The 12,150-nt window shown below is 38.6% G+C and overlaps 1 protein-coding gene across 6 annotated transcripts in view; it reads left to right on the forward strand.

Annotated features, from left to right (window-relative positions):
- SFXN1 (sideroflexin 1) overlaps window positions 1-10,749 on the forward strand; it is a 47,749-nt gene extending 37,000 nt beyond the window's left edge. For all 6 annotated transcript variants that reach the window (XM_008990561.5, XM_017969663.4, XM_002744535.7 and 3 more), the window contains 3 exons: window positions 2,989-3,038; window positions 3,452-3,499; window positions 7,961-10,749. In XM_008990561.5, coding sequence (XP_008988809.1) covers window positions 2,989-3,038; window positions 3,452-3,499; window positions 7,961-8,057 — 195 coding nt within the window. In that variant the 3' untranslated portion in view covers window positions 8,058-10,749. The remainder of the gene's footprint in view (window positions 1-2,988; window positions 3,039-3,451; window positions 3,500-7,960) is intronic.
- Window positions 10,750-12,150: the final 1,401 nt, after the last annotated feature.

Raw genomic sequence — 12,150 nt, forward strand, 5'->3', positions numbered from 1 at the left:
CACCTTGAGAATATCCATACAAGGGAATCTTAACTCCACAATAAAAAGTAACCAACTAGGGCTGTATACAACATGAATGGGTCTCAAAGTAATTACATAAAAGAATAGATACTGTATATCAAATCCTAGAAAATGTAAACTGATAAATAGTGACAGAAAGACTAGAGGTAGCCATATAATGGGGTGCAGGGCTTACGGAAGAGTGAGGAACGGCAAAGGGCTACAAGGAACAAAGAAAACATTCAGGGTGGTGAATATTTTCATTATTTTGATCATGGTGATGGCTTCACAGCTACATACATATGTCAGACCTTATACATTTTCAATATGTGCATTAAATAAATGTGTATCATTTAATGTGTATAAATAACTTATACACATTATAATTTGTGTATACACATTTATAATTTCATTCACTTGCCCACTATTATAATTACACATGTATATACACATTTATAATTTAATGTGTATAAAGAACTTATATGTGCATTAAATAAATGTGTGTAATTTAATGTTTATGTCAATAAAGCTATTAGAGGCCAGGCATGGTGGCTCATGCCTGTAATCCCAGCACTTTGGGAGGCTGAGGCGGGCAGATCACGAGGTCAGGAGTTCAAGATCAGGCTGACCAACATGGTGAAACCCTGTCTCTATAAAAATGCAAAAATTATCTGGGCATGGTGGTGTGCTCCTATAGTCCCAGCTACTCAGGAGGCTGAGGCAGGAGAATCACTTGAACTCGGGAGGCGGAAGTTGCAGTGAGCCAAGATCACGCCATTGTACTCCAGCCTGGGTGACAGAGCAAGACTCCGTCTCAAACAAAATAAATAAAATAAAAAATAAGGTAAAGCTATTAGAAAAAGACAATTGGGGGAGAAAAAATTTAGAGTAATTTAACCTTTGAGCTCTTTACTTCATTGAATATATTTTTTATATATATTCATCTATATATGAATATATATTCGCACTTATATATGAGACATTTTTAAAGATATATATATATATATATATCTTTTAAACATATAATTGCTCTCTTTAATTCATTTGGACTTTTCATCTAAACATCCTCTGTTTGCACAGTTCTGTTAGATAAGGTATTTCCCTACCATAAGAAATTTTGCAAATATCTAGTGAAACACCAAACATCCTTAGCTGACTAATGTATCAGACTTTTTAACTGAGAGATAGGGATGAATAAGGCAGGAAGGGGTGCTGGGGTAGGAGCTGGAAGAAGAGAGGATGTCAGCTTGGGTTTTGCAGGATACTAAAATTGTCTAGGAGCCCTGTCTGTGCGAGGAGCCTTTCCGTCCAAACCCTCTGCATGAGCCACAGTCAGTACATAGTTTGCACATGCCCACCTCCAAGGTGGCACATAGCTGCTCACTTTTGGATAACAGTTTAGCCCAGTTTTCTGCAGACCAGAGTCCACTTAAAATGAGCAGGCTGTTGGCTAGGTGCCGTGTCTCATGCCTATAATCCCAGCATTTCGGGAGGCTGAGGCGGGTGGATCACCTGTGTCAGGAATTTGAGACTAGCCTGGCCAACATGGTGAAACCTCATTTCTACTAAAAATACGAAAATTAGCTGGGCATGGTGGTGGGCACCTGTAATCCCAGCTACTTGGGAGGCTGAGGTAGAATCGATTGAACCTGGGAGGCAGAGGGTGCAGTGAGCTGAGATTGTGCCACTGCACTCCAGTCTGGGAGACATAGTGGACTCCATCTCAATAAATTTAAAAAAAATTTTTTAATGAGGCTGCTCTGACAGGTCAGGTTTATCCATGCACCAGCTCTCGCTCAGTACTTCACTTGCCATCTCATCACCAAGTCTGGCCAGCCCAGATGTCACCTGACTAGGAAGTACTAGGGGAGTATTTAGCATCCCTTATGATAATCCTTCGTCATCAAACAGAGACAGTTACCCAAGATACAGTGTTTTCCTTTCATTCTATCTTTTGTGGGGAGGGGCCCCTCTGTGTATCCTATGAGGATTAGTTTCCTTGATGATGCTTCTCCCTTCCTCTCTAGTCCATTGCTTTCCACCCTTACGCTGATCCTCCTGATGAACATTTTCTGCAGAGGAGTCTCTTTGGGGACCAGGGTACGCCTCCCATGCACATTGTCACAGCTCGTGTTGACTCTTAACTAAGCTGGCTGATTTTATTACAACCAGCTCACACCTTGGTAGGAGTGATTTCTGTGGCCTTATATAACCATATATCTCATCACTCTTTATATTGAGTATTTAAGTACCACGCCTTTTTTAAAACTAAAAGTCTAACAGCATTTATTCTCCAAAAGACCAACCAACTTGTTCATTTCCATTAAAAAAAAAAAGTGTGACTAGCAAAAATGTTTTATGCCAGAAATAGTTTTGACCACACTGACAGCAACCAAGGTGCAAAGTGGGGTGAGAGATGGTAAGCATTTGTTGGATTTCTGATATGTTCCAGGCACCATACTAGGTGCTTTATGAATGTGATCTGGCATATCTTCATCCACACACTTTTAGGAAGCTGTTACTGATGCATTTTGCACCATAACAAGGGAACAGAAGCTTGGAGAGGCTAGGCTCTGTCTGCGCTTCCCCACAATCAGGAACTAACCAGGAGGGCAGAGACTTGAGTTCAGGTTCATTTGTCTTCAGACCTTGGCACCAGGCTATCCTACCTCCCCAGCCAGGGATACATTACAATTAATTGACAGCTATTTTCCCACCTCCAGTACATACCCAAGCAGTGCTCAGATTAAATGTGCAATAGGGGAAGAAATAGAAGCCACTTGATCTTTGCATGTATGTTGATTTACAGATCAAAGAAGGCTACAGGAAGTTCAAATAACACCCTTGTTGCAGAGTTTCCCCCAAAGTTTGCTAACCACATTCTATCTGAATTTTGTAATGTGATGAGGTTCCTTACAGTTAATCAGAAGAAATTATCTCTAAGACTGTGTATAGAAAGCATTCAAAGTCATTTATTTCTCAACACAGAGGTTCCCATGGATGAGCGCACCCATTCAAGTTGGGTTAGTTGGCTTCTGGTGAGTAGGAATTACTTTTTACATGATTAATTTCTTTTAAAAATATAAATACACAGTGTATGAAAAGTGAGTGGGTAATATGGGATACAAATTTTGAAACTGAGGCCATCACAGACCATCTGGAATATATGGCCCCAAATAATTAATAGAAGTTAACTGTCTTTAGAGAAACCTACAACATGGGGGGCTATTTGTGGGATTCTTTTTTGAATTGCTATCTCTGTGACTTCTTTTTCATTATTTTGGCAATCCTAGGTAATAAAACTTACACCAACAGGACATATTTTTGTGACACAACATAAAACATAATACTCTGAAGAAAGAAGGGATTGTTATAAAAGTAAAATAGAAAAATAATCTGAAAAGCTAACAGTTTAAAATGGTCTGACTTTTTTTTTGCATTTTTTTTTAAGTTTGGTGTTTGCTACACCCCTGTGTTGTGCCCTGTTTCCTCAGAAAAGGTATGTATTTGTTATTCAGAATAATCATGAGTTTTAATCCTGAAAACCAGTTGAAGGCACAGGTGCCATTATTCCATTTCACTAGCAGGGAAGTTAAGAGTCAAAAGATACTGAAGCTAGGGTCTCTAAAAGGAACGGATAGAGGCAGAAATCAAACCCACATCTGTCTAATTTCAAATGTACCCTGCTCTTTTCTACCCCCTTCCATTAAATTTGAAAATGCTTGATTCTTTTGTAAGAATAAGACTAATTCTGGTACAAATTTGTTTTTATGAAAATTTAAAATATGGTCCAATCCATTGGCAAATGCATCTGTAATACAGATAAGATAGGATGTAAGTTCCACCTCCAGGGACAGCAATTGTTTGCACTTAGCTTAGGTGGTTGGTATATTTGCTTCCCTTCTTCCCACTTAATTTTTTGCCATAAAAGCTTTCTTGTGCATGCATTTCATCACAAGCTGCCCTTGAATTCTGCCTTGGATGTGAGAACACGACTAACTGGCACTAAATCGGCATTTTCGACATCTAGGTCTCTAGCCTGCTCTTGGTGTGACGGCAGCACACAAGCAGCGGCATTTTGTTGTCTTCTGTGTTTGTTGTTTTCTCTAAGTGTTACCAGGCCCCTTGCCTTGGTAATATCCTTTCCTTTGTGGACCAGTAGGTCCCAAACATGTGGTCTTTAATCTCCTAGCCTTGCAGAGTAGGTTTTGTATGAGGTGTTCTAGAGCTAATGCTGTAGATCCTCTGCCTGACAGACAACTCCACCTTGTATGTGCTCTTCCACTCTGTCTCTGATCCTGCTATTCTTAAATAGAAATTTAAATCTCATGGACAGGAGCTCTTCATCACCTTGGGGCCTACTGAGAAGCCCCCCTCGAAGAGGGCGGGACCTTCAGAACTTGCTCTGGAAGACTGATTCAGATGAATTTCCTCATCTCTAAAATGGAATAATGATGCCTGTTTAATTGTACAAACCCCGAGTCTCAGGGCTCAACCTGGGAATGTTCATTTCTCTAGTATGTGGCTTATGAATACTGGCGGTCAGCAGCTGACCTTGACTCAGCGATTTAGACATTGAGCTCGTAAAATGCCGAGGGGCGTACCTGATACCAAGTCAACACCTAATAGATGTAGCTGTAATTATTTTCAGATTAAAGGATTTTAGATTTGAAAACCCACAGAGAAACTTTCTACTTTGGCCTTGATTTTGTTGGAGTGCTGCAAGAAAAAATATAGTCTAACATTTATTTTTTATGATTCATTTAAACTCTCGGTGTAGAAAGAAAAGCTTTCTGTAACTATTAGTGTCCTTAAGTCAAGGCCCTCAGAAAGTGTGTGGTTTTACCTTTGGGAAACCAATGATCTTGTTTTACTCTATTTTAAAATAGCTGTTTTGCTGTTTATACACTGTTTATATGTCTGGCTTCTTCAGGTCTCTTGCTCCTCAATTTCATAGAGTAGGATTAATAATATTCCTTGGCTCATAACACACTATCCCCGTTGATCCATTGCTTATTTTTATTTTATTTATACTAATAATGTAATGAATATCCATGAATTCAGTGCCCAGTGAGGCAGGAGAATCGCTTGAATCCAGGAGATGGAGGATCTGGTGAGCCAAGATCACACCACTGCACTCCAGACTGGGCAACAGAGCAAGACTGTCTCAAAGAAAAATAAAAACAAAAAAATAAAAATAGAATATATATATATGACCAATAAGTTACAGCTTATAGGCTCCTCCCAACCTGTGTCCCTGCCTCCCCTATAGATTTAACCACTATGCTGAATTTCATGCTCTTGCGTTTTATATATGTGTATATGTCTTTAGTTTGTCTTCTTTGGAACTTTTTAGACAAGAGTGTCACCCTATCATAAGATATATAGCCTTCCAGTACTTACTCTTTTTATTCAGTATCGGAACTAAGATTCATCTATATTAGTGCATGCACCTGTAGTCCATTTATTGTTGTTGTTGTATGATACTGCATTTTATGAATGCACCACCGTTGCCCATCTCCTTTGTGAACAAGTGATAATGAAAGCATTCTTTATTAACGTTTTTGAGAAGTAGCAAATGTGTTGCTTTGAGAGATAGTTATAGCTTTAAATGTTTATATTATGAAGAATAGCTGAAAATCAATATGCTAAATGTCTAACTTAAGTTTAAAAAAAAGCACAAAAGGATAAACATCAGAAAAGAAGGGAGGAGATAAGATGAGAAATGAATAAAATAAATAGAAAGAGTAGAGGATCAACAAAGTGAAAACTTGGCTCTTTGAAAATAGAAACAAAATAGACAATTGTCTGGTGAGATTAATTAAAACAAAAAGAAAAGCTGGGCTTGGTGGTGCACACCTGTTAATCCTAGCACTTTGGGAAGCCAAAGCAGGTGGATCACGAGGTCAAGAGATCCAGACCATCCTGGCCAACATGGTGAAACCCCATCTCTACTAAAAATACAAAAATGAGCTGGGCATGGTGGCACAAGCCTGTAATCTCAGCTACTTGGGAGGCTGAGTCCGGAGAATCACTTGAACCCGGGAGGCAGAGACTGCAGTGAGCTGAGATTGTGCCACTGCACTCCAGCCTGGCAACAGAGAGAGACTCTGCCTGAAAAAAAAAAAAAAAAAAAGAAAGGCATAAAGAATATGAATGAAACAGTGATATAACTGTATATGCAGCAGTGATTAAAAATATTATCAACATTATGTCAATAGATTTGAAAACATTCATGCATTAATAAGCATGCATTATACAGGCAAAATAGACAAATTTCTGGAAAAAATATTAGTAAAGCTGAAAAATTAGAATAGGCAAGACAGTTGTTACGGAAGCTGAAGCAGCATTTAATCTTCCTCCTACAAAGCAAACACAAGAACCAGGTAGTTTTACAGGTAAGTTTTTCCCAGCTGTCAAGAAACAGATTATTCCAATTTCAAACAAACTCTCCTAGAAGATAAAAAAGAGAATACTCCCCATCATCCACTAAGGTTTGAATAATTTTAATTTCAATATCAGACTTGGGCCTTTAACATATATTAATAGTAATTACAGATACTTAGAGATCAATGGCAAAACAGAAGGCCCAAGAGGCAGCGTAGCAGGGCTTTTGGATCAAGAAAGGTCTGACGTCAACACCTCAGTTGTACCTTAGGTTTAGAGTTTTCATAAGGATTGAAATGCATAATGTCTGGCCCAGAAAATGAGCAGTAAGTCATAGCCATTATTATTACCATCATTAATCTCATTATCATCATTTAAAATTACTAAAAGGCCCACTACATAAAGAATAGTCATCGTGGGATGTTTCTCCTACCCTTTTTCTATATTTGTAATTTTTTTAATTTGCTTTGCACATTTTTAATATAAACTTATATTCTGACTTTTTTAACCTTAGTCTATCACATGTCAACTATATTAAATATCAATTTTTAAATAATTTTTTAGAGACAGGATCTCACTTTGTTGCTCAGGCTGGAATGCAATGGCACAGTCATAGCTCATTACAGCCTTGAACTCCTGGGCTCAAGCAGTCCTCCTGCCTCAGCCTCCCAAGTAGCTGGGGCCACAGGCATACACCACCATACTTGTCTTATTTTTTTATTTTTATAGATATAAAATTTGGGTCTCACTATGTTGCCCAAGCTGGTCTCAAACTCCTGGCCTCAGGAAATCCTCCTGCTTCAGCCTCACAAAGCTCTGAGATGACAGGTGTGAGCCACTGCACCCAGCCCCAGATAATTTTCTTAAAACTAATTACATACAAAATATTAGCAGTTTTTCTGGTAGTGAGTATTCTGGACAGTTTTTCTTTATGCTTTTATTTAATGAGTATGCATTTCTCTTAAAGAATAAGCTTTAATATATATAAACCCATAATACCTTCGAATACATTTTTAAGCACTTAAAGACTAACAATAGTTATCTCTCAGTGGAACTATAAATGTTTTGGGGGTTTTTTTGTACATTTTAGTAATTTCTAAAAGTTTTTAATAAGCATGCATTATACAGTAAACAAAAGCACATGAATGTAGGTAAACTTTTAGTGTTATACATTTCACTATCTGCATATCTTTTTTATCAATAATGGACATTGTAAATGATGGATACTGTTTTTCTTGGGAAGTGGCATGGCCACAAATGGTTTTCCTAACACCAGCAGAGTCTCAGAATGTCACCACCATACACTCTTGCCAGCAATAAGAAATTTCAGCTTTTAAAAATATGAGAGGTAAAATGATTGGGCGTTGGGTTCTTAAGATGCATTTCTTTCATTATGGGTGACAGTTTTCTGAAAGGAACATGATCTCATTTTCTAGCCACATGAAGCATTTCTGGAGCAAGACCCACTATACCAGTCCTGGGCTCTCCACACCTGTGCCTTCTTCCTGCTCTTTCTAGGTTCTGATTCTCACCTCTGCCTATGTAATAACCTGTCATTTTTCCCTTGTCCCAGTTCCATGTCTCTGACAAGCTTGGAGGCCGAGTTGCAAGCTAAGATCCAAGAGAGCCATCCTGAATTGCGACGTGTATACTTTAATAAGGGATTGTAAAGGAGGGAAGGAAACCTCTGCAGCTCATTCTGCCACTGCAAAGCTGGTATAGCCATGCTGGCGAGAAAAATCCTATTCAACCTGGGTTCTCCCAGTTACAAAAACCTTTCAGAGATCCACATTAGCCTTTTAGAATAAAGCTGCTACGTTAACAGAGCACTTGGTGTGGGCCAAGCGTCTGACACCTGTTGACTCCCTTACATTGAATCATGTTAAGATTTATAGAAATACCTTCCTATAGCTTTTATAGTCATTCTTTTTCAAAGACAATATCCCAGCCCTCACCCAGGGTTTTTAAAAAGTACTGGTAGACATGGAATAGGTGCTCAGTATATGGTCAGTAAATGTTCTGGTGATTATCAATCAGTGAAAGCAGAATCTGTTTAAAATACTGAATTTTCATCTCACTTCCATTGTAAATCAACGAGAGATCTCAGCAGTGAACTGGGAAAATACAAACGCTCTGGGCTAACCTGTAAAAACTGGCCCCGGAATATTAAAGGCAGTTTGCTTCTGGTTTGGGGACTGTGCTGGCCCAATGTCGATGATGAAGTTTTCGGATTTGTAGGGTGAAAGCGCCTTCACACCCCTTCCAAAAGTCAGTTACGGACCAGTGCAACATGCTGGATAATTATATATAATCAGATTGTGAGTAGATTTCCTTGGTAGACTTTAATTTATTGTTTTATATTCTTATAAAGATGTTAACCTTACCTTGCAGTTATTGACTTTGTATTCAGTTATTTACATCAAATAACTGAAATGGACAAATGTCAAGTTGTGGAAGTATATTCAATACCAATGCTGTATGAGTGGGCTGAATGTAGTTTGTTTTTTTTCTCTATAAGAAGTGAGACCACAGTTCCAGCTACCTGCCTGTCTTTTCTTGTCATTCTTATAGATCTCTTTGACTTTCAGAAAGATACAGTGATAATGTGTGTATGAATCAATCATGGTGAATTTTACTTGAATATTGTATGTTACATTCCACCTCATTTGAAAATAATGAAACCTTGTACCACTGTTTACATCATTTGTAGTGATTCCACAGATAATATATGTAAAAGAGCAGATTATGTTTCAAGTCAGTAGATGTTTAACGTCATATACAGTCGACCCTCTGTATCCATGAGCTGCACCTCTGTGAATTCAACCAAGTTTGGTTGAAAAATATTTTTTAAAAAGGTTCAAAATATATGTAACAATGAAAAATAATACAAATTTAAAAACCAATACAGTATAACAACTATTGACATAGTGCTTACATCGTATTAGGTGTTACAAGTAATCCAGAGATGATTTAAAGTATACAGGAGGATGTGCCTAGGTTATATGCAAATACTGCACCATTTTATATCAGGAACTTGAGCATCCGCAGACATTAATATTGGAGAGCAGTCCTGGAATGACTCACCCAGGGATATTGAGGGGCGACATTTCATGAAGTGATGAAGTGTAGATCATTGTATTCAGAGATTGTAAGTGAAAAAAATATTAAAACTATTTAGTTTTGACAGATGCTTTTTCTGACAATGTGACAAGATTGAATTTCCTCATAAAGAAAAAATGGCGTGCCTTGTGTCTGTGTTTCTCTTTTCTCTGAAAGGATTAATAGATCTGAAGCTTTGGGTCACTCGGAGCCTTCCTTGATGCTGCCAGAATCTTCTCATTTAGATTTTCTGTCTTAAATGATTTGAAGCAAAATGGCTTCCCTGTGACATTCTGGCCTGGGACAGATTCTGTTGTCCTTGACGCGTCTCTTTAAAAAGTGGTAAAAGCCTGAAATTCAGAGCAGATCTCCATGAGAGGCTGAAGGGGCTCTTTTCATAAGAAGCTAAGGTACTTGCTGCCTGCCCGGGTGTCCCGCTCCTCTCAGAGTCCTCCCTGCCTGATAATCTGTAGCTCCATTTCAGAATGTTAACCCCCAGCAAAGAGCTAATGACTGGTTAGAAGACTGACAAACTAAACAAACTTTTACACACTCCAGTTATGTGTATTAAAGGTTATAAAAGGGATGGCTGGGCTCAGTGGCTCCCACCTGTAATTCCAGCACTTTGGGAGGCTGAAGCAGGTGAATCACCTGAGGTCAGGAGTTCGAGACCAGCCTCACCAACATGGAGAAACCCCATCTCTACTAAAAATACAAAAAATTAGCCAGCCATGGTGGTGCATGCCTGTAATCCCAGCTACTCAGGAGACTGAGGCAGGAGAATTGCTTGAACCCGGGAGGCAGAGTTTGCAGTGAGCCAAGATCACGCCATTGCATGCCAGCCTGGGTGACAAGAGTGAAACTCTGTCTCAAAAAAAAAAAAAGGTTTTAAAATAAAAGGGATGGTGGACATGGAGCTGCATCTTTTTAAACATTGTTTTTTGATGCTTCAGACTCTTAATGCTTTTATATAAAGCTATCAAATGTATATGTTGATCCTGGTTTATAACAACAAATAAAACAATGTTTGCCAATCTTGTAGAAATAATACCTTTTCTGGAGGAAAAAATCCACATGAAGTGCAATAAAGCTAAGTGGTTATTAATATTTCTATTAACATGATATAACGGATTATGATCGTCAGTGTTTACTGACTGGCAGTTTTAATTTCAGTATTAGCACAGTGTCTTGCCAGTGTTGGAGGCCATGTATTATTTCAGTTCAACTGGATGAAATGTTAAATAAACTTAGAATGAAAATAAATTCTCTCTTTTATTTGTACATAAAGGATAAAGCAGTTTGTATGTTACAGTTGATGGTGCTTTTCATTCAAACTTAATACCTACAGTACCATCAGTAACTCCTAATGAAAAGATATTTTTGTATTATCCCTTTAACAGGAAATATATTTCTATTTTGGGCTACCAGTCATCCACCTTTTTGAGCCTCATATACATAGAGGTACACCCACTCCCCTAACTCTACAACAGTGTGATTCCAGGAATATTAATTACAGGTATGAGGGATGGATTTCAGATTTAGACCCTGATAGCCAACACCACTGCACATGACAGTGATATAAAAGTGCTTTTGTATTATTAATCTGATTCTAACCTGGAACTGGCATTTATTGTAGTTAACAGAGAAAGTCTAAATTAACCTAAGATTGGGGAGTGCCTTAATAAAAGACTTACTACAGAACTGAGCATTTTAACTTCCTTGGCCATGTTTCTGCATTTGTTTTGCTACTGTAACTCTGTTGTCACTAAAATTATTTAAATAAGAGTGTGGGTCTAGAACTCAGACAGAGCCAGGTCCAATCTTCATTGCACCCATTTATAAAAGATACGCATTTGAGCCAATGACATTCTCTGTGACCTTCAGTTTTGTGTTTTTTGTTTTGACTGTTTGGAGAAATCATTGAATCATAGAGTTGTTATAAAGATTAAATGAGCTAATCCCTGCACAGCATTTACCATATTGCCTGGCGCTTAGTAAACATTCAGTGAATGGTTGACTTTTGTGTATTTGCTCTAGAGACAGTGGGTGTGCATTCAAAATGCCAGTATATCATTGCTAAAGGTAAGATTTCAGAACCCTGTCAACTTTGCCAGACGTAGCCCACAACTTGACTAAAAATATCAGATTAAAATGGTCAAGTGGAGACTTTAAATCCATCCCTTTAAAATGTCCAACAAATGGCCGGGCACAGTGGCTCACACCTGTAATCCCAACACTTTGAGAGGCCGAGGAGGCAGAACACAAGGTCAAGAGATCCGGACTATCCTGGCCAACACAGTGAAACCCCGTCTCTACTAAAAATATAAAAATTAGCTGGGTGTGGTGGCATGCGCCTGTAGTCCCAGCTACTCAGGAGGCTGAGGCAGGAGAATCACTTGAACCTGGGAGGCAGAGGTTGCAGTGAGCCCAGATTGCACCACTGCACTCCAGCCTGGCGACAGAGCCAGACTACATCTCAAAAAAACAAGTCCAACAATTAAGGTTTTACATAAATGAGACAGAATTCGGAAGAGTCTCCACTCAAATGAAAAAACGGGCTTGCATTAGTGAAGTGCATGTTCCATGCTGCTCCTGTTCACTTGAAAACCAGATCTGACACCCACACCTACAGCCTTGTCCAAAAATGTAGACAACTGGAATACA

The sequence above is a fragment of the Callithrix jacchus genome, chromosome 2 (assembly GCF_049354715.1).
Source record: "Callithrix jacchus isolate 240 chromosome 2, calJac240_pri, whole genome shotgun sequence".
NCBI lineage: Eukaryota > Metazoa > Chordata > Mammalia > Primates > Cebidae > Callithrix > Callithrix jacchus.